We start from the raw sequence: 20,954 nt of genomic DNA on the forward strand, positions 1-20,954 counted from the left end.
CTGAATCACGTGATTGGGAGGGGATTGGAACACCTGGAGGGCGGGGACAATACTTGGGGCAATGTAGTGTAGTTGTGTTCTTCTCTCTGTACACAGAGCTCCTCCCCCTAGGTCCACGTTACACGGGATGGGATGCTGAACAAGAGGTGGAGTCACACACTTCCACACCCACTTATCAGAGGACAGGACGCGATGGCCCCGCCCATTCCTACTTCCACCACCAGTATGGCCGCTTAAGGTTGACAACGTGTGCAGTGAGCGCCAATCAGCTGTCCGGCCTGAGCCCCGCCCTCCAATCAGCATGCGTTGGCTGTAGAAGAGGCGGGAAGTGTCGCCACAAATACAGTTGCTGAAGCACTGATTGGCTGACCGTAAAGGAAGGGCGGGGTCGGGGATCAGATGATGATTGTTTATTCCGGATGTGGAGGAAGCCGGTGTGAGGAGGGAAAAGGATGGAGACCGAACCGGGGGGAGTCGGAGGGACCGTCTGCCTGTCCTACAACCAGGACTGCACGTACTGGACCGTACCATTTCTATACTGTACGGGGGGGAGGGGCACCACCACACACTGCATATGGGGGGTATACTATTATATACAGGACTGTACCATCTGTATACTGTACGGGGGAGGACCACTACAGTCTGCATATGGGGGGTATACTATTATATACAGGACTGTACCATCTGTATACTGTACGGGGGGAACCACTACAGTCTGCATATGGGGGGTATACTATTATATACAGGACTGTACCATCTGTATACTGTACGGGGGGAGGGCACTACAGTCTGCATATGGGGGGTATACTATTATATACAGGACTGTACCATCTGTATACTGTACGGGGGGAACCACTACAGTCTGCATATGGGGGGTATACTATTATATACAGGACTGTACCATCTGTATACTGTACGGGGGGAGGGCACTACAGTCTGCATATGGGGGGTATACTATTATATACAGGACTGTACCATCTGTATACTGTACGGGGGAGGACCACTACAGTCTGCATATGGGGGGTATACTATTATATACAGGACTGTACCATCTGTATACTGTACAGGGGGGACTACTACACTCTGCATATGGGGGGTATACTATTATATACAGGACTGTACCATCTGTATACTGTACAGGGGGGACTACTACACTCTGCATATGGGGGGTATACTATTATATACAGGACTGTACCATCTATATACTGTACAGGGGGGACCACTACAGTCTGCATATGGGGGGTATACTATTATAAACAGGACCGTACAATCTGTATACTGTACAGGGGGGGCCACTACACTCGGCATATGGGGGGTATACTATTATATACAGGACTGTACCATCTGTATACTGTACAGGGGGGACACTACTACACTCGGCCTATGGGGGGTATACTATTATATACAGGACTGTACAATCTGTATACTGTACGGGGGGAGGTCACTACAGTCTGCATATGGGGGGTATACTATTATATACAGGACTGTACCATCTGTATACTGTACGGGGGGAGGTCACTACAGTCTGCATATGGGGGGTATACTATTATATACAGGACTGTACCATCTGTATACTGTACGGGGGGAGGTCACTACAGTCTGCATATGGGGGGTATACTATTATATACAGGACTGTACCATCTGTATACTGTACGGGGGAGGACCACTACAGTCTGCATATGGGGGGTATACTATTATATACAGGACTGTACCATCTGTATACTGTACGGGGGGGGGGGGCACTACTACCACTACACTCTGCATATGGTCAGTATATTATTATATACAGGACTGTACCATCTCTATACTGTTTTTGGCTCTACTACACTCTGCATGGGGGGGGGGGGTTATACTATTTTACATACAGGACTGTACAGGGGGCGACCACTACTACTACACTCTGCATATTGGGGGGGTATACTAATATATACAGGACTGTACCATCTCTATATACTGTACGGGGGGGGACCACTACTACTACACTCTGCATATTGGGGGGGGGGATACTAATATACAAGACTGTACCATCTCTATATACTGTACGGGGGGGGGACCACTACACTCTTCATATGGGGGGTATACTATTGTATACAGGACTGTACGGGGGAGGGCACTACTGCTACACTCTGCATATTGGGGGGGGGGTGTATCCTAATATATACAGGACTGTACCATCTGTATACTTTACAGGGGGGAACCACTCCTACACTCTGCATATGGGGGGGGGGGGGGTAGGCTAGTAAATACAGGACTGGATCATCTCTATTCTGTACGGGGGGGGTCTACTACACTAATATATACAGGACTGTACTATCTATACTGTATGGGGGGGGGGAGGTAATACTATTTCACTCTGCATATGGGGAGGGTATACAAATATTTACAAGAATGTACTATCTCTATACTGTACAGGGCGAGGGTGTACCACTACCACACTGTAATTGGGGGAGGGGTTACTAATACTATATTTACAGGACCACGACCCCCCTGTGTGTACTAATACTAAATCCCCCACACTCCTCTCCCGTACATACTGATCACTGTCATACCCCCCACACTCCTCTCCCGTACATACTGATCACTGTCATACCTCCACACTCCTCTCCTGTACATACTGATCACTGTCATACCCCCCACACTCCTCCTCTGTACATACCTGTCACTGTCACACCTCCACACTCCTCTCCTGTACATACCGATCACTGTCACACCTCCCACACTCCTCTCCTGTACATACCGATCACTGTCACACCTCCCACACTCCTCTCCTGTACATACCGATCACTGTCATACCCCCCACACTCCTCTCCTGTACATACTGATCACTGTCATACCCCCCACACTCCTCTCCTGTACATACCGATCACTGTCATACCCCCCACACTCCTCCTCTGTACATACCTGTCACTGTCACACCTCCACACTCCTCTCCTGTACATACTGATCACTGTCACACCTCCCACACTCCTCCTCTGTACATACCTGTCACTGTCACACCTCCCACACTCCTCTCCTGTACATACCGATCACTGTCACACACCCCACACTCCTCTCCTGTACATACCGGTCACTGTCATACCCCCCACACTCCTCTCCTGTACATACCGATCACTGTCACACCCCCCACACTCCTCTCCTGTACATACCGATCACTGTCACACACCCCACACTCCTCTCCTGTACATACCGATCACTGTCACACACCCCACACTCCTCTCCTGTACATACCGATCACTGTCACACACCCCACACTCCTCTCCTGTACATACCGATCACTGTCACATGCACCTTACAGATGAATCCCTTGCTTCTACTTTTTGTTTTCTTAATAGGTCATTGGCCATTGGGATGAGGACGGGGTACCGGCTTTTTTCTCTCAGCTCTGTAGAACATTTGGATCTCGTCCATGAAAGCTGTAAGTGGTTTATTGCAGTCTTCTATCATTTACATCCAGATAGGCAGGCTGGGTCCTCAGAGTCTTCTGGAAACATGCTGTATGTGGGCCCCTTGTGTCTATTAGTATGAAGGGTGGACCTTGGTCCTTGTGTTCCCGGGTCTCATTGTGGAGGAAGGGTGGACCCTGGTCCTTGTGTTCCCGGGTCTCATTGTGGAGGAAGGGTGGACCTTGGTCCTTGTGTTCCCGGGTCTCATTGTGGAGGAAGGGTGGACCCTGGTCCTTGTGTTCCCGGGTCTCATTGTGGAGGAAGGGTGGACCCTGGTCCTTGTGTTCCCGGGTCTCATTGTGGAGGAAGGGTGGACCCTGGTCCTTGTGTTCCCGGGTCTCATTGTGGAGGAAGGGTGGACCCTGGTCCTTGTGTTCCCGGGTCTCATTGTGGAGGAAGGGTGGACCCTGGTCCTTGTGTTCCCGGGTCTCATTGTGGAGGAAGGGTGGACCCTGGTCCTTGTGTTCCCGGGTCTCATTGTGGAGGAAGGGTGGACCCTGGTCCTTGTGTTCCCGGGTCTCATTGTGGAGGAAGGGTGGACCCTGGTCCTTGTGTTCCCGGGTCTCATTGTGGAGGAAGGGTGGACCCTGGTCCTTGTGTTCCCGGGTCTCATTGTGGAGGAAGGGTGGACCCTGGTCCTTGTGTTCCCGGGTCTCATTGTGGAGGAAGGGTGGACCCTGGTCCTTGTGTTCCCGGGTCTCATTGTGGAGGAAGGGTGGACCCTGGTCCTTGTGTTCCCGGGTCTCATTGTGGAGGAAGGGTGGACCCTGGTCCTTGTGTTCCCGGGTCTCATTGTGGAGGAAGGGTGGACCATGTCAGTCCAGGGTATAAGATTCTTCTTTGCCTTGAATTGTGTCCACCCCAGGCTGTATACATGGATCTACAGTGTTACCTGAACACATTATGATGGCGAGAGGGCTCAGATGGGGGGTGGTCGTTATTGGCGATAGTGCTCCGATGGGGGGTGGTCGTTAATGGGGATAGGGTTCCGATGGGGGTGGTCGTTAATGGCGATAGGGCTCCGATGGGGGGTTGCCGTTAATGGGGATAGGGTTCCGATGGGGGTGGTCGTTAATGGTGAGAGGGTTCCGATGGGGGTGGTTGTTAATGGCGATAGGGCTATGATGGGGGTTGGCTGTTAATGGCGAGAGGGTTCCGATGGGGGTGGTCGTTAATGGCGATAGTGCTCTGATGGGGGGTTGCCGTTAATGGTGAGAGGGTTCTGATGGGGGTTGGCTGTTAATGGCAGGAGGGTTCCGATGGGGGTGGTCATTAATGGCGATAGGGTTCCGATGGGGGTGGTCATTAATGGCGATAGGGTTCCGATGGGGGTGGTCATTAATGGCGATAGGGTTCCGATGGGGGTGGTCCTTAATGGCCATAGGGCTATGATGGGGGGTGGTCGTTAATGGCGATAGGGCTATGATGGGGGTTGGCTGTTAATGGCGATAGGGCTCCGATGGGGGTGGTCGTTAATGGCGATAGGGCTATGATGGGGGTTGGCTGTTAATGGTGAGAGGGTTCCGATGGGGGTGGTCGTTAATGGCGATAGGGCTATGATGGGGGTTGGCTGTTAATGGTGAGAGGGTTCCGATGGGGGTGGTCGTTAATGGCGATAGGGCTATGATGGGGGTTGGCTGTTAATGGTGAGAGGGTTCCGATGGGGGTGGTCGTTAATGGCGATAGGGCTATGATGGGGGTTGGCTGTTAATGGTGATAGGGAGTGGCCATTTTTGGTGTTCTCTCATCATTCTGTCCTTTGTTTCCAAGTCGATCTCCCAGATGTCTACATCGTGGAAAGGCTTTTTTCCAGCAGTCTGGTGGTTGTCGTCAGTCACTCCAAGCCACGACAAATGAATGTGTTTCACTTTAAAAAAGGTACAGAAATCTGCAACTACAACTACTCCGCCAACATCCTCTCCATCAGGCTGAACCGACAGGTATGTGTTGGCATCTCCCTGTGACTACATCCTACAAGGGATGGGCTGGCTGACTGCAGACTTACCTTTTGTTGCAGAGGTTGGTGGTGTGTCTGGAGGAGGCAATTTACATCCATAACATTAAAGACATGAAGCTCCTAAAAACACTACTGGACACTCCGCGGAATGGATCCGGTAAGCTGTGCAAGGGCCTGATTCTTGGGGATCTCATCATGCTATTCACACTGCAGCTCACCTCTGTCATAAAAATTAGGTGGGTGAAGCCCCACGGAGCAGAGAAACCTCTGTGATTGGAGGAGAGCAGCCCATGTAATTTGACTGGTCACATGACCAGGTTTTCCTCCAGATTATTTATTTATTTATTTTTACTGGTCTGTCATTCAATTCTGTTATTCATTTGCATTTTGTAAAGCAAATCACTGGGTAGCATTATTACCACTTTTTATGAGCCCCTTAGTGACGGACTCCTGTGTCTGAGCACATGTGTAGAATGGTGGAATTACCAGTCATGTCAACAATACACACATTCCAGTGCAGAACAAACTGTCTTCATGTAGAGACGAAGATTCAATGTCTCCAACCTGTACAATGACCTGCAACTAAGATGCTGTATGTTATACGTGACCCCGTCTACTCATAGAGGAGGGGATTGAAGCCAACACGGTGTAGACGTTGGGTTATCTGGTGTATGGAGGACGGGAGTGATTGAAGCCGGCACGGTGTAGACGTTGGGTTATCTGGTGTATGGAGGACGGGAGTGATTGAAGCCAACACGGTGTAGACGTTGGGTTATCTGGTGTATGGAGGACAGGGGTGAATGAAGCTGGCATGGTGTAGACGTTGGGTTATCTGGTGTATGGAGGACGGGAGTGATTGAAGCCGGCACGGTGTAGACGTTGGGTTATCTGGTGTATGGAGGACGGGAGTGATTGAAGCTGGCACGGTGTAGACATTGGGTTATCTGGTGTATGGAGGACAGGGGTGAATGAAGCTGGCATGGTGTAGACGTTGGGTTATCTGGTGTATGGAGGACGGGAGTGATTGAAGCTGGCACGGTGTAGACGTTGGGTTATCTGGTGTATGGAGGACGGGAGTGATTGAAGCCGGCACGGTGTAGACGTTGGGTTATCTGGTGTATGGAGGACAGGGGTGAATGAAGCTGGCACGGTGTAGACGTTGGGTTATCTGGTGTATGGAGGACGGGAGTGATTGAAGCCGGCACAGTGTAGACGTTGGGTTATCTGGTGTATGGAGGACGGGAGTGATTGAAGCTGGCACGGTGTAGACGTTGGGTTATCTGGTGTATGGAGGACGGGAGTGATTGAAGCCGGCACAGCGTAGACGTTGGGTTATCTGGTGTATGGAGGACGGGAGTGATTGAAGCTGGCACGGCGTAGACGTTGGGTTATCTGGTGTATGGAGGACGGGAGTGATTGAAGCCGGCACAGTGTAGATGTATTTTGGACCTCCTTATAAAACGGTTATTAGCAATTCACAGCAGTGGGCAACACACTAACCTGCCTCGGCACAGGAGACTTGTGGAAAGGTCCATGGGACCCCAGTCTACTCCTTCCTCTTCCACGGAGCTAAGGCACAAAGACTGTCAAAGTCCACTTCTCGCACAGTCCACCAGACTCGCTGCCAGAGGTCTTTCGGTCTCTCTAGTATCCCTTCTGCATGAAGGAGCACCACCTTCTTCAAGTGGGCAGCAGTTTTGTTCATCCAGCTAAGTCTCTGGGCAATTTACCTTTCCAGTCTTTGTGTGGACAGGTCCCACCCCTGTAGCCATCAGGCTGAATCCTTGTAATCAACCTCTCATTCAGCTGTCCCCTTTCATTCTTCTGATGCTGTTCTCAATAGCATATCCACTCTTTCCTACCTGAGTTCCCAACACACTGGCACGTCTGGATCCTCCCTGAATAAAACCATACCCTCAAAAGACCACTGTATATACCAGTCTTCCAATCATACACCTCCTTACAGGGGAATTTGCTGTGTACTGTTGAGCACTTTGTGGTGTTTGCTACCCATCAGTCCTATCTGCCCTCTGAGTGATCTGCTTTACTACAAGGTCAGCCAAAATGGGCTCTCATGGGGCCTTACATGCAGCTTATGTGATCCGTACATGTGGAACCATTAGGAGACCCTCCTTGAAGTGGGGTGCTTTCTCGCATCTTGCAGTTTGGATTTTCCTGCTGAAACCTCTTCCTACAGGCTTCACTTGGAGATGGACTCCCCTGGACATTACACTGGCAATCTTAGTCCACCAACAGACCAGAGTATTTTCTGGAAAGGTGTCTAGGCATTTCTCTTCTACCATGGTCCCCTCTTTCTTGTTGGCCTTCAATCACATTCAGTATCCCTTCAGTGTCTGGGTTCCATGAGAGACCTCCTAATGATCCCTTTTTGATCTAGAAGATCTTGACATGGCCTTGACGTCTCTGGATTGGGACCTGGTATTGCTCCCCTACCTATTGGGAATGTTTCTCTGTCAGGTGTGGCTTGACACCTGGGGCTTTAATCTGGTCTATCCCTCTTCCATGACTTCCCGTGTAAATGATATGATGGTTTTATGTAGTGTCTGTCCAGGGGTGGAACCTTGTTTCATACATGTTGTCTTGTAATCCTTGTGCATGACTTGGGTATGTTGGGATTCTGTCATTTTGAAGTCGATATAGGCCTCCTAACAAGATTTGCCCAACTGTGTGTTGATTAAATGTCTGCTGTCCATTTTATAGTTGTCTGTCACCTTGATGGCTTTTAATGCACATCGGTAGCACTATACCCCACCCAGACACAGCTTTGCATTTGGAGACCCATTCCAGAAGAGTTGTGCTATCCCCCTAACATTTCCTGATGTACTGGAATTATGTTTGCACCTAGGCCAGCACAGTATTTAGTGTTTTCAGTGGCAGTTGGTGTGCAGTAGGTTGGGGTATCCATGTTCCACCTTGACACACATGTATTGGTGGTAGCCTAGTCTTCCTGCTCAGTGGGGTGAATGCAGCTCTATAGATGATAATGTATGTTTCATGACCCTGGACTTATTACATTCATTTACAAGGACGTAGGTGGTGAAGGACGTGCTCCTGCAGCAGACCCTTCTGTGCTTCCCATCTGTATAGGGTGTAGCTTTGTATCCTCATCATAGCTCAGACCTAGTCCTTCCACATACGTTCTGTGGTATCTAGTCTCCTTCCCATTGTTCTGTACTTTCAAGGTGATAACCCTTCACAGACATAGATTTTAGGGGAACCTATTGTGCAGTTAGTGGTGTGATGAGTGGGAGCCCCATTGTCCAATAGACAGGCAGAAGTCAGTGCTGTGATTCTTGTGTTCTCCAGCAGGACGGCGCTGTGACTGATGTGCTCTCTCCTTTCTGCAGGTCTCTGTGCCCTTTCTATAAACCATTCCAATTCCTTCCTGGCCTACCCTGGCAGCTCCTCCACGGGGGAGATCGTTGTGTATGATGCCAACATGCTGGTGAGTCATGTGACCTGCCCATCTGAGGGCACTGATGGGAATTCTTGTTCCATGGAGCTTACAATCTAATGAGACAGCCAGCAGAAGTGGTCCTGGATGAATAAAACCAATGACAGGCCTAACGATAGTAGAACCTTTAGAAACCTTCGTTCAGTGTTTAGCCATTAGTGGGGTGAGATGGGAGGTTGTTGCCAGCTGCAGTGAGGAGAAAATTCCACCTTTTCTTGAATGAGTATCTAACAGTGAAGGTTCTTGTTCAGAAGTCTCCATTCATTCCAAAATCCAGTATTGAAACTAATGAATGGCATTCATCAAGGCATCAAATGGCCGTTCAAACAACTTCTAGTATGTGGCCAGCAACAGTATAGTTCCCCGCCACCATCTCCTATCAGGAAATGCCCGCTATGACTCCACCTCACAGTGCCCCATCCTTTCCTTCCCCTGATGATGTCATAGAGGTCGACCTGAAAATTGGTTTGTTAATATTTCAATTAAAATAAAAAAAAATCTTTTCCTGCAGAAAACGGAATGCTCCATTCCAGCTCATGACAGCCCCCTGGCCGCCATTGCCTTCAGTCCTACAGGGACCAAACTGGCCAGCGCTTCTGAAAAAGTGAGTCCAGTGCTCTGTGCATCCTTTCTCCACCCAAAACTTGCATAACTGACCGGCCTCTTCCCTACAGGGGACAGTGATCCGTGTCTTCTCCATCCCAGAAGGGCAGAAGTTGTATGAATTCCGCAGAGGAATGAAGAGGTCAGAGCCCTGCTTCACCCCCTTCTACTATACTCCACGTACACCACCCCTGCTCCACCCCCTTCTATACTACACCGCCACTGCTCCACTCCCTTCTATACTCCACCTACACCGCCACTGCTCCACTCCCTTCTATACTCCACCTACACTACCACTGCTCTTCCCCTTTTCTACTATACTCCACGTACACCGCCACTGCTCCACCCCTTTTCTACTATACTCCACGTACACCGCCACTGCTCCACCCCTTTTCTACTATACTCCACGTACACCGCCACTGCTCCACCCCTTTTCTACTATACTCCACCTACACCGCCACTGCTCCACTCCCTTCTACTATTGTCCACCTGTACTGCCACTGCTCCACTCCCTTCTATACTCCACCTACACTGCCACTACTCCACCCCTTTTCTACTATACTCCACCTACACCGCCACTGCTCCACTCCCTTCTACTATTGTCCACCTATACTGCCACTGCTCCACCCTCTTCTATACTCCACCTACACCGCCCCACTCCCTTCTACTATTGTCCACCTATACTGCCACTGCTCCACCCTCTTCTATACTCTGCCTACACTGCCACTGCTCCACCCCTTCTACTGTACTCTGCCACTGCTCCACCCCTTCTACTATACTCCGCCTACACTACCACTGCACCACTTCCTTCTACTATTGTCCACTTACACCGCCACTTCTCCAGCACCTCTACAATTCTCCTATACTGTCACTGTTCCACCCCCTTGTACTATACTCCACCTACACTGTCACTGCTCCACCCCTTCTACTATACTCCGCCTACACTGTCACTGCTCCACCCCTTCTACTATACTCCGCCTACACCGCCACTGCTCCACTCCCTTCTATACTCCACCTACACCGCCACTGCTCCACTCCCTTCTACTATTGTCCACCTATACTGCCACTGCTCCACCCTTTTCTATACTTTGCCTACACTGCCACTGCTCCACCCCTTCTACTATACTCCGCCTATACTGCCACTGCTCCACCCCTTCTACTATACTCTGCTTATACTGCTATTGCTCCACCCCTTCTACTATACTCCACCTACACCGCCACTGCTCCACCCCTTCTACTATACTCCGCCTATACTGCCACTGCTCCACCCCTTCTACTATACTCCGCCTATACTGCCACTGCTCCACCCCTTCTACTATACTCTGCTTATACTGCTATTGCTCCACCCCTTCTACTATACTCCACCTACACCGCCACTGCTCCACTCCCTTCTACTATACTCCACCTACACCGCCACTGCTCCACTCCCTTCTACTATTGTCCACCTATACTGCCACTGCTCCACCCTCTTCTATACTCTGCCTACACTGCCACTGCTCCACCCCTTCTACTATACTCCACCTATACTGCCACTGCTCCACCCCTTCTACTATACTCTGCCTATACTGCCACTGCTCCACCCCTTCTACAATACTCTGCCTATACTGCCACTGCTCCACCCCTTCTACTATACTCTGCCTATACTGCCACTGCTCCACCCCTTCTACTATACTCTGCCTATACTGCCACTGCTCCACCCCTTCTACTATACTCTGCCTATACTGCCACTGCTCCACCCCTTCTACTATACTCTGCCTATACTGCCACTGCTCCACCCCTTCTACTATACTCTGCCTATACTGCCACTGCTCCACCCCTTCTACTATACTCTGCCTATACTGCCACTGCTCCACCCCTTCTACTATACTCTGCCTATACTGCCACTGCTCCACCCCTTCTACTATACTCTGCCTATACTGCTATTGCTCCACCCCTTCTACTATACTCCGCCTACACTGCCACTGCTCCACCCCTTCTACTGTACTCTGCCTACACTGCCACTGCTCCACCCCTTCTACTGTACTCTGCCTATACTGCCACTGCTCCACCCCTTCTACTATACTCCGCCTATACTGCCACTGCTCCACCCACATTTATATACCTCTGTTGCCTTCTCCTGTACATTTGAGGTGCCTCCCCAGGTTGCTCCATTGCAGCTTCTTTGTTGGGAGGAGAGCCCTTTGAAGAGCACAACTTATCAGGTCTCTGCTTTTCCTATCAACCAATAGGATTGCAGTTTCTGTTCTTCAAGTTAGGAAGCAGTTTTGTGGTTGGTCATTGCTGGTGATTGTCTTCCAGGTATGTCTCTATAAATTCTCTGGTGTTCAGTACAGACTGTCAGTTCCTATGTGTGTCCAGCAACACCGAGACTGTGCACATCTTCCGCCTGGAAGTTCCCTTGGAGCGGTGAGTACCCCCCCAATCCCCAGGTATTACCAGTGCTGCATTCGGCTGCTGTGGGAAATATGTGAAATATCAGGTTGTGATGTTACAATGCTGGGTGAGGCCTGCACCTTAGAGGCAGCAGTTTCTCGGGGCTCCCATTCCTGTGTACCTGTCTACAGAGCTCTTTGCCTTCTCTTTTCTTGCCATGACTAAGCACATCCTTGCCAGCTATTTACACAGCCCTATCCTGGCTCTAGTCCACCATGCTGAGCATGACCAGAGGGGGGAAGGAACCTTAGAGCCAAGCTGCAGTGGGACATATGGAATAAAACCGCAACCCAATGAGGATCCTCTGCCACTAGACACAGAAGGGGCGTGGAACCGACAGCTTTCCCACTCCATGCCCATCTATAGTAAATACTCTTGGGGGGGGTCCCTGATGTGTTTCAGGAGGACACCACTGGTGGTTCCCTGTGTATTCCTTCATGGAGGGACAAGCCTGAACCCTCGCTTACAGATGTCCTCCCTTCACCTTCTACAAATCACCTATCCCTCCTCCACCGTGATATACAAAAGTTCCTAGAAAGGACCTCCACACTAGAGGGTCAGGTGGGCGAGTTGGAGGATGCACTAGCTCCTTTACAAATGGACATAGCTTACTTCCCCAGAGGTGTTACTCTACTGATGGATAAGCTAGACCATCTGGAAAATGTGCCATTTGTAGGTATTCCAGAGAAAGGGTTAGGAACCATCGCAGTGCAATTGATAGAAGAATGGCTGTTCTACACTTTCAGCAAAGATGCACAGATACCAATGTTTGTGTTCAATTGGGTTCATCGGGTCCTTTTCCGCATACTGCCACCAGGTCCTCCTCCTCCTACAGCCTTTCCTATTCAGCTCCTGAACTATAAAGTTTGTGAAATTATTATTCGACAGGCTAGAGAAAAAGAGAACCTAAAATTAATGGATCTAAAATGTCGGTATTTCTGGATTTGAGGTCTGCTGAGGTCCATAAACAGCTTATATAATGTGAAGACCATCTTGGTGATCTCCATATGAGATTCTCTGCTGAGGTCCACAAACAGTGCTTGTAATGTGAAGACCATCTTGGTGATCTCCATATGAGATTCTCTGCTGAGGTCCACAAACCGTGCTTGTAATGTGAAGACCATCTTGGTGATCTCCATATGAGATTCTCTGCTGAGGTCCACAAACAGTGCTTGTAATGTGAAGACCATTTTGGTGATCTCCATCTACCATATTCTCTGCTGAGGTCCACAAACAGTGCTTGTAATGTGAAGACCATCTTGGTGATCTCCATATGAGATATTCTCTGCTGAGGTCCACAAACAGTGCTTGTAATGTGAAGACCATCTTGGTGATCTCCATATGAGATTCTCTGCTGAGGTCCACAAACAGTGCTTGTAATGTGAAGACCATTTTGGTGATCTCCATCTACCATATTCTCTGCTGAGGTCCACAAACAGTGCTTGTAATGTGAAGACCATCTTGGTGATCTCCATATGAGATATTCTCTGCTGAGGTCCACAAACAGTGCTTGTAATGTGAAGACCATTTTGGTGATCTCCATCTACCATATTCTCTGCCTTTCCCTGGATGGCTGCGGTCAGTTGGCCAAGATGGAGTCCTTTTCTGCAGAGGTAGCTGTGTAGGTCCAGGATGAAAGTGACCAAAGTCTATATGAGCAGGTCAATGGACACCTCTGCCTCTTCTGCTTTAATGTGTCTCGCTGGGAGATGAATGTCAGCAGGAATAGCGTGTAAAGGAATTCCAAGATTTCGGATATCTGTTCCATAACTCCCCACCCTTTGGGAGATGCGGTCACCACTTTACACCCCCAAACTGCCTCTGAGTTTTTTGCAAACCAGATGGGGCTCAGTCTCTTCATATGAAGATTTTCTTTTTTTGCCCACTATCTGTTTGGATTTGTTCCGAGGTGTGGAAGATGGAGAAGGAAGCAATGCTCATTATGATGACAGGTTTTCATTGTGTTTATGAAGCTTGAAGACTACTGGAGAAATGCCTATAGAAGTGACACCATTGTAGGGAGGTGATGTGGAGGAAATGGTCTGTTTTGCAGTGTGGCCAGGTTACAGTGACTGCAGCCAATTCTGGGAATTCTCTCTATAAAGGATCTATAAAGTACATCTGATTCCTAGACTTTCATCTCTGACACTTGGCTTGGTCCCACTCCACTGTACTGACACAAGAAAGCTTTGCCCCTAACAATAATACTCAATGTCTCTGCCCCTACCTGGCGCTCTCTCTGTATTGTACGATGTCTCTGCCCCTACCTGGTGCTGTCTGTATTGTACGATGTCTCTGCCCCTACCTGGCGCTGTCTGTATTTACGATGTCTCTGCCCCTACCTGGTGCTGTCTGTATTGTACGATGTCTCTGCTCCTACCTGGCTCTCTCTGTATTGTACGATGTCTCTGCCCCTACCTGGCGCTCTCTCTGTATTGTAAGATGTCTCTGCCCCTACCTGGCGCTGTCTGTATTGTAAGATGTCTCTGCCCCTACCTGGCGCTCTCTCTGTATTGTACGATGTCTCTGCCCCTACCTGGCGCTGTCTGTAATGTACGATGTCTCTGCCCCTACCTGGCGCTGTCTGTATTGTACGATGTCTCTGCCCCTACCTGGCGCTGTCTGTATTGTACGATGTCTCTGCTCCTACCTGGCGCTGTCTGTATTGTACGATGTCTCTGCTCCTACCTGGCGCTGTCTGTATTGTACGATGTCTCTGCTCCTACCTGGCGCTGTCTGTATTGTACGATGTCTCTGCTCCTACCTGGCGCTGTCTGTATTGTAAGATGTCTCTGCTCCTACCTGGCGCTGTCTGTATTGTACGATGTCTCTGCTCCTACCTGGCGCTGTCTGTATTGTACGATGTCTCTGCTCCTACCTGGCGCTGTCTGTATTGTACGATGTCTCTGCTCCTACCTGGCGCTGTCTGTATTGTACGATGTCTCTGCTCCTACCTGGCGCTGTCTGTATTGTACGATGTCTCTGCTCCTACCTGGCGCTGTCTGTATTGTACGATGTCTCTGCTCCTACCTGGCGCTGTCTGTATTGTACGATGTCTCTGCTCCTACCTGGCGCTGTCTGTATTGTAAGATGTCTCTGCTCCTACCTGGCGCTGTCTGTATTGTACGATGTCTCTGCTCCTACCTGGCGCTGTCTGTATTGTACGATGTCTCTGCTCCTACCTGGCGCTGTCTGTATTGTACGATGTCTCTGCCCCTACCTGGCGCTGTCTGTATTGTACGATGTCTCTGCTCCTACCTGGCGCTGTCTGTATTGTACGATGTCTCTGCTCCTACCTGGCGCTGTCTGTATTGTACGCTGTCTCTGCTCCTACCTGGCGCTGTCTGTATTGTACGATGTCTCTGCTCCTACCTGGCGCTGTCTGTATTGTACGATGTCTCTGCTCCTACCTGGCGCTGTCTGTATTGTACGATGTCTCTGCCCCTACCTGGCGCTGTCTGTATTGTACGATGTCTCTGCTCCTACCTGGCGCTGTCTGTATTGTACGATGTCTCTGCCCCTACCTGGCGCTGTCTGTATTGTACGATGTCTCTGCTCCTACCTGGCGCTGTCTGTATTGTACGATGTCTCTGCTCCTACCTGGCGCTGTCTGTATTGTACGATGTCTCTGCTCCTACCTGGCGCTGTCTGTATTGTACGATGTCTCTGCTCCTACCTGGCGCTGTCTGTATTGTACGATGTCTCTGCTCCTACCTGGCACTCTCTCTGTATTGTACGATGTCTCTGCTCCTACCTGGCGCTGTCTGTATTGTACGATGTCTCTGCTCCTACCTGGCGCTGTCTGTATTGTACGATGTCTCTGCTCCTACCTGGCACTCTCTCTGTATTGTACGATGTCTCTGCTCCTACCTGGCGCTGTCTGTATTGTACGATGTCTCTGCCCCTACCTGGCGCTGTCTGTATTGTACGATGTCTCTGCTCCTACCTGGCGCTGTCTGTATTGTACGATGTCTCTGCTCCTACCTGGCTCTCTCTGTATTGTACAATGTCTCTGCTCCGTTGTCTCGTCAGACCTGAGGAACATGGCATGCTTCATCATTAATCAGCTGTTCATGTTTCCATCCCCCGCCTTGTACCCCTGCAGTCCTCCATAGCTGGGTTCAGTTCTGGATGGGAAAGCAGGCTCCACCCACAATGTCAGCGCAGTTTCCTGTCCTTTGTGGGGTCGCTTTTCCCGAGTTCTTGTTTATCATCCTTGTGATGTCACAATGCTTCTCCTGCACAGTGATTGGCTAGACAACCTCCCCCAGGAACTGGAATGAGCCCCCTGCATGTCTGCTCAGGTTTTCTGGCATTGCATATTGAACCCAATAACGTGTGATGTGATTGGTCTTCATCTGTAATAAATTCCCCAGATTGGAGGAAGCGTCCTCCTGGAGCGGCTACATGGGGAAGATGTTTATGGTGGCGTCCAACTACCTCCCAGCTCAGGTGTCAGACATGATGAACCAGGACCGGGCATTCGCCACGGTGCGCCTCGGCTTCTCCGGCCACAAGAACACTTGCACTTTGGTGACGTAAGTCCGTCTATGACACTAAAGATCTCCGCTCCCCGATTGGCTGAAAACCATCAACTTGTCCTCTCTGCTTCCAGAATTCACAAACTTCCCCGACTGCTGGTCGCCTCATCCAGTGGCCATCTCTACATCTACAATGTGGACCCGCAGGATGGGGGCGAGTGTGTCCTGATAAAGAAACACAGGTGACTGTACTACTTCAGGGGCAGGCGGAGGGGGTCATGTGGGGACTGGGGGGGGGGGGGTGAGATGGTGGGAGGGTCCCATGGGGATAGACAGAGAGGGATCCTATGGGGACTGGGACAGGAGGTCCTATGGGGACGGGGATAGACAGAGAGGGATCCTATGGGGACTGGGACAGGAGGTCCTATGGGGACTGGGACAGGAGGTCCTATGGGGACTGGGACAGGAGGTCCTATGGGGACTGGGACAGGAGGTCCTATGGGGACTGGGACAGGAGGTCCTATGGGGACTGGGACAGGAGGTCCTATGGGGACTGGGACAGGAGGTCCTATGGGGACTGGGACAGGAGGTCCTGGATTCTGTGGGGACTGGGACTGGTGGAGGGGGTCCTATGGGGACTGGGATGGGCGTCACACTGTGACTAGGACCAGTGGTCAGCGTCTCTTTGCTGTCAGTTCCTGGCGGTCTGTACATGTCCTCTCAGCTGGTCAGGACTGAAGTGCGAACTCTGTGCTGGTAATCTCTCTGGTCTCTGCAGCCTCCTGGACAGCAGCAAGTCGGAGAAAGGTGGAGAAGGATCGGCAGAGAGTTCAGCGCCTACATCTTATGCTGCCACTGTAGCCAGGCCAAGTAACGTACCCTCCTCATCCACTGTTACAGGTGAGAGCGCCCCCTGAAGGGGACAGTGGTGTAGGCGTTTGGTTGATTGGGAATTAACATTTGCTTGTTCCAACCTCAGGTTACTCAGAAGATGGAGGGGCCCTGCGTGGTGAGCTGCTTCCAGAACACGAGTTTGCAGTTGGACCGGTTCAGCTGGACGATGAGAGAGAATTTCCTCCTGTGAGCATTCAGGGTCCCTGAGAGAAGTTGGGGGGAAGGTGCACTCACCCAGGACCGCACCATGCACTTTACATACCAAGAATTGTGCTGGAGGTGCCTTGCAGTCTACCATAGAACAAGAACATTCTGCAGATATTTCTGTGTATTTCTTCCTGTTCTGTCATATACAGCCAATCCCGGGTGCTAACCCGTGCCTTGTCCCTTCCTGACCCTTCCTTTCCATTAGATGCATGCAGGCTCTGTAACTGCCCCCCCCCCCGTATAGCCAGTCTTAGGTGCCATCTTTACTCCTCAGTGCTGTGTCATGGTGAGTGGCCATTGAAAGTGCAGTATACATGGGTGACCTCTGATGTCATGGGTTCATCTCATAGTTATCTGCAGGCTTAGCATAGGTTCATCCCATCAGTGGCTATGAGCTCTGATGTCATAGGTTAATTCTCTGATATCATAGGTTCATCACAGAGATGGCTGCAAGCTCCAATATCATGGGTTCCTCCCAGCACTGGTTGCTGGCTCTGATGTCATAGGTTCACTCTCTGATGTCCATAGGTTGATCCCAGCAGTGGCTGTGAGCTCTGATGTCCTAGGTCCACTCTCTGATGTCCTAGGTTCACTCTGATGTCATAGGTCCACTCTCTGATGTTAATAGGTTGATCCCAGCAGTGGCTGTGAGCTCTGATGTCATAGGTCCACTCTCTGATGTCATAGGTCCACCCTCTGATGCCATAGGTTGATCCCAGCAGTGGCTGTGAGCTCTGATGTCATAGGTTAACTCTGATGTTATAGGTTGATCCTAGCAGTGGCTGTGAGCTCTGATGTCATAGCTTCACTCTCTGATGTCATAGGTTGATCCTAGCAGTGGCTGTGAGCTCTGATGTCATAGCTTCACTCTCTGATGTCATAGGTTGATCCTAGCAGTGGCTGTGAGCTCTGATGACCATGCATGTCTTTCTGAACCTCTTGTGGCCATGTTGGTCAGATTCCTCCACCGCTCCCCACTGGAGGTTGTACCTGTCCTGTGGTCAGTCTGTGTATGTTTCCTTCACCCTGCCTGTCTGTACATAGCCATGGTATATGTGTTCCTTCCCCTTCTATGTGCAATGCCAGTGTTATCTCTACATACGTGTTCCATGTATGCGAGGAGACGTCATGCCCACCATTGTCTTGCTGCGCTCACACCGCCATGTTGTCTTGTATTTATAATCCCCGCTCGGGAGAATAAGATGGATTTGTTTTGGTTTTGGTAGATAAGTTTGTGTCGCAGAGGTCAGAGAGACGCCGGGCCGTGACCAGACAAGGACAAGCCAAATCGCAGGTGTGGGAGTGAGACTAATGTGGAGGATGTTTACTATTGTAAGATATTTCCAGTGAATATTCTGTATCATTCTATAGTCACATGTCCTAATTTATGCTTTGTATGTGTAACATTCATATAGAAATCTTCTTCATATACTAATCTACAAGCAATCTGAAACCGAAATAAAACTCTGCAATGTATGGCCTTGTGAATCCCTAACAACAGAATGGCTCCACCAGCCTTCATTCAGAGGAAAACATTGCAGATCTGTATAGTGTGTCTCTGCCCCTCCCCCATCAAATGGCTCCGCCCGCCTTCATTCAGAGGAAAGCATTGCAGATCTGTATAGTTTGTGTCTCTGCCCCTCCCCCATCGAATGGCTCCGCCCGCCTTCATTCAGAGGAAAGCATTGCAGATCTGTATAGTGTGTCTCTGCCCCTCCCCCATCAAATGGCTCCGCCCGCCTTCATTCAGAGGAAAGCATTGCAGATCTGTATAGTTTGTGTCTCTGCCCCTCCCCCATCGAATGGCTCCGCCCGCCTTCATTCAGAGGAAAGCATTGCAGATCTGTATAGTGTGTATCTGCCCCTCCCCCATCAAATGGCTCCGCCCGCCTTCATTCAGAGGAAAGCATTGCAGATCTGTATAGTGTGTGTCTGCCCCTCCCCCATCAAATGGCTCCGCCCGCCTTCATTCAGAGGAAAGCATTGCAGATCTGTATAGTGTGTCTCTGCCCCTCCCCCATCGAGGAACACGGGAAGTCTGCCGGGTATTACTCCTACTTTAAGGAGGATTGGACACTGGCAAACAAACCCCGTGTAACTCCTCCTACTCCCAGCATGACTCAGTTTTTGCTAGTGTCCTATGGGGGATAAATGGCTTTGAAATCCAACAATTTCTGCTTGCTTTTTCCCCCCAAGTCCAAATCCCTTCTACATGCTGCCGAGCCGCTCTCTCCTTGCACAGACTCCAGATTGGTGTATCTGCAGTAATCATTTTGAAGGTCATATCCAGTCCCCATGGACTGAGTGATTGTGGGGGGCACCTGGCACGTGTGTGTACTGGGCTCTGTGTTGGGGTGCCCTCCAGTGTTTAGCCGCAGAGGTCCAGAGGCGTGGCAGAGCCCCAGATGTGGCCAGGTGTGGCCCTGTCTGAGAAGGCTATAGGGGGCGTGCACTGGGAGTTGCCTCTTTATTTGGTTCTGTGGGCCCTAATTAAAGATCCCACATTCTGATGAATAGAAGCAGAAGTGGTTAATGCTGAGGGATCGTGTGGTCACGTCTGCTGAATAGTGTGTTGTGCACTTTATCCACCATTCAGCGCTGAGGAAGCACCTTCTCCAAAGTATATAATGACACTCAGTAAGTCTCTACTACCCACCTACAGTGACCTTGGACCCCCTGACCCTATCAATACCCAGCAGACAGGTACACTCCCTACAATGCAACTCATCTTAACCATAGACAGGAGGGTTCAGCTGGTATCCCCAGCTCAAAGTCCATTAAAACTTCATGTGGTGCCTGACATAGATGGACTGTAATTTTGCCTTGTGCTGCAGTCTATACCCTCATCTGATTCTTCCCCAGCCCCGTCCAGCATGGTGGCCTCTTCCGTCCTATCCTGGGAAGATTTCACAGCAGTCCTGCAGGATTTGACCACAAAGGCCTTACTTTCCACACCTTCCCCTGCAGAATCCTTCTCTAATCTGCTTGCAGCCTTCTCCTCTGAGCCCTGATCCATAAAGTCTCTGCCCCTTAAATCCACAATAGAGGAGCCTACACAGGAGGTGCGGTCTTCTGCTATCCCTTGCACATTTATGGAGACTGTGTTGGTCATTAATGATCTGTTGGGCACCACTTTTAAAACTTGAACATTAGTCTGTAGCTCTTACCAGTGCTGAGTCCAGTCTCAGCACCTGGACCCTGGGGAGGTGTTCTACAATCTGTCACATATGAGGGTTGCTGGACATGGACCTACTGACCTCAAGGTTCAACAATAGACTGGACAGAGTTATCTTCACGTAAAGGAATTTCTCTAGAGGAAGCAGTGGGTGCTCTGATGGCTCCATGGAATCTGATCTATGCTTTTCCTCTCCTAAAACTCCATCCTCTACATCAGCGGTTCTCAACCTGGGGGTCGCGACCCCTTTGGGGGTCGAACAACACTTTCCCAGGGGTCCCCTAAG

At 50.2% G+C, this 20,954-nt stretch overlaps 1 protein-coding gene across 2 annotated transcripts; it reads left to right on the forward strand.

The window, feature by feature from the left end:
- The first annotated feature begins 369 nt into the window (after positions 1–369).
- LOC149428998 (WD repeat domain phosphoinositide-interacting protein 1-like) lies at positions 370–18,969 on the forward strand. Of its 2 annotated transcripts, none has more exons than XM_089666843.1 (13): positions 370–514; positions 3,333–3,415; positions 5,214–5,383; positions 5,461–5,557; positions 8,769–8,866; positions 9,387–9,479; positions 9,550–9,620; positions 11,777–11,884; positions 16,288–16,449; positions 16,527–16,634; positions 17,171–17,292; positions 17,372–17,472; positions 18,720–18,969. In XM_089666843.1, exons 1-13 carry the CDS (start codon positions 453–455, stop codon positions 18,759–18,761), a joined length of 1,317 nt encoding a protein of 438 aa, XP_089522969.1. In that variant the 5' UTR covers positions 370–452; the 3' UTR covers positions 18,762–18,969. The 2 variants fall into 2 exon arrangements, with proteins under 2 accessions (XP_089522969.1, XP_089522970.1); XM_089666844.1 differs by having other exon boundaries at positions 422–540.
- Positions 18,970–20,954: the final 1,985 nt, after the last annotated feature.

The sequence above is a fragment of the Staurois parvus genome, unplaced genomic scaffold (genome assembly GCF_062004578.1).
Source record: "Staurois parvus isolate SC_StPar_1 unplaced genomic scaffold, SC_StPar_1.0 ptg002869l, whole genome shotgun sequence".
Taxonomy (NCBI): Eukaryota; Metazoa; Chordata; class Amphibia; order Anura; family Ranidae; genus Staurois; species Staurois parvus.

Bases quoted from the DNA above. Each gene is read 5' to 3' on its own strand.
- LOC149428998 (XM_089666843.1), top strand. From the start codon at position 453: ATGGAGACCGAACCGGGGGGAGTCGGAGGGACCGTCTGCCTGTCCTAC. The intron at 11,885-16,287 runs GTGAGTACCCCC...TAAATTCCCCAG, and splicing joins CTGGAAGTTCCCTTGGAGCG to ATTGGAGGAAGCGTCCTCCT. The intron at 16,450-16,526 runs GTAAGTCCGTCT...CTCTGCTTCCAG, and splicing joins AACACTTGCACTTTGGTGAC to AATTCACAAACTTCCCCGAC.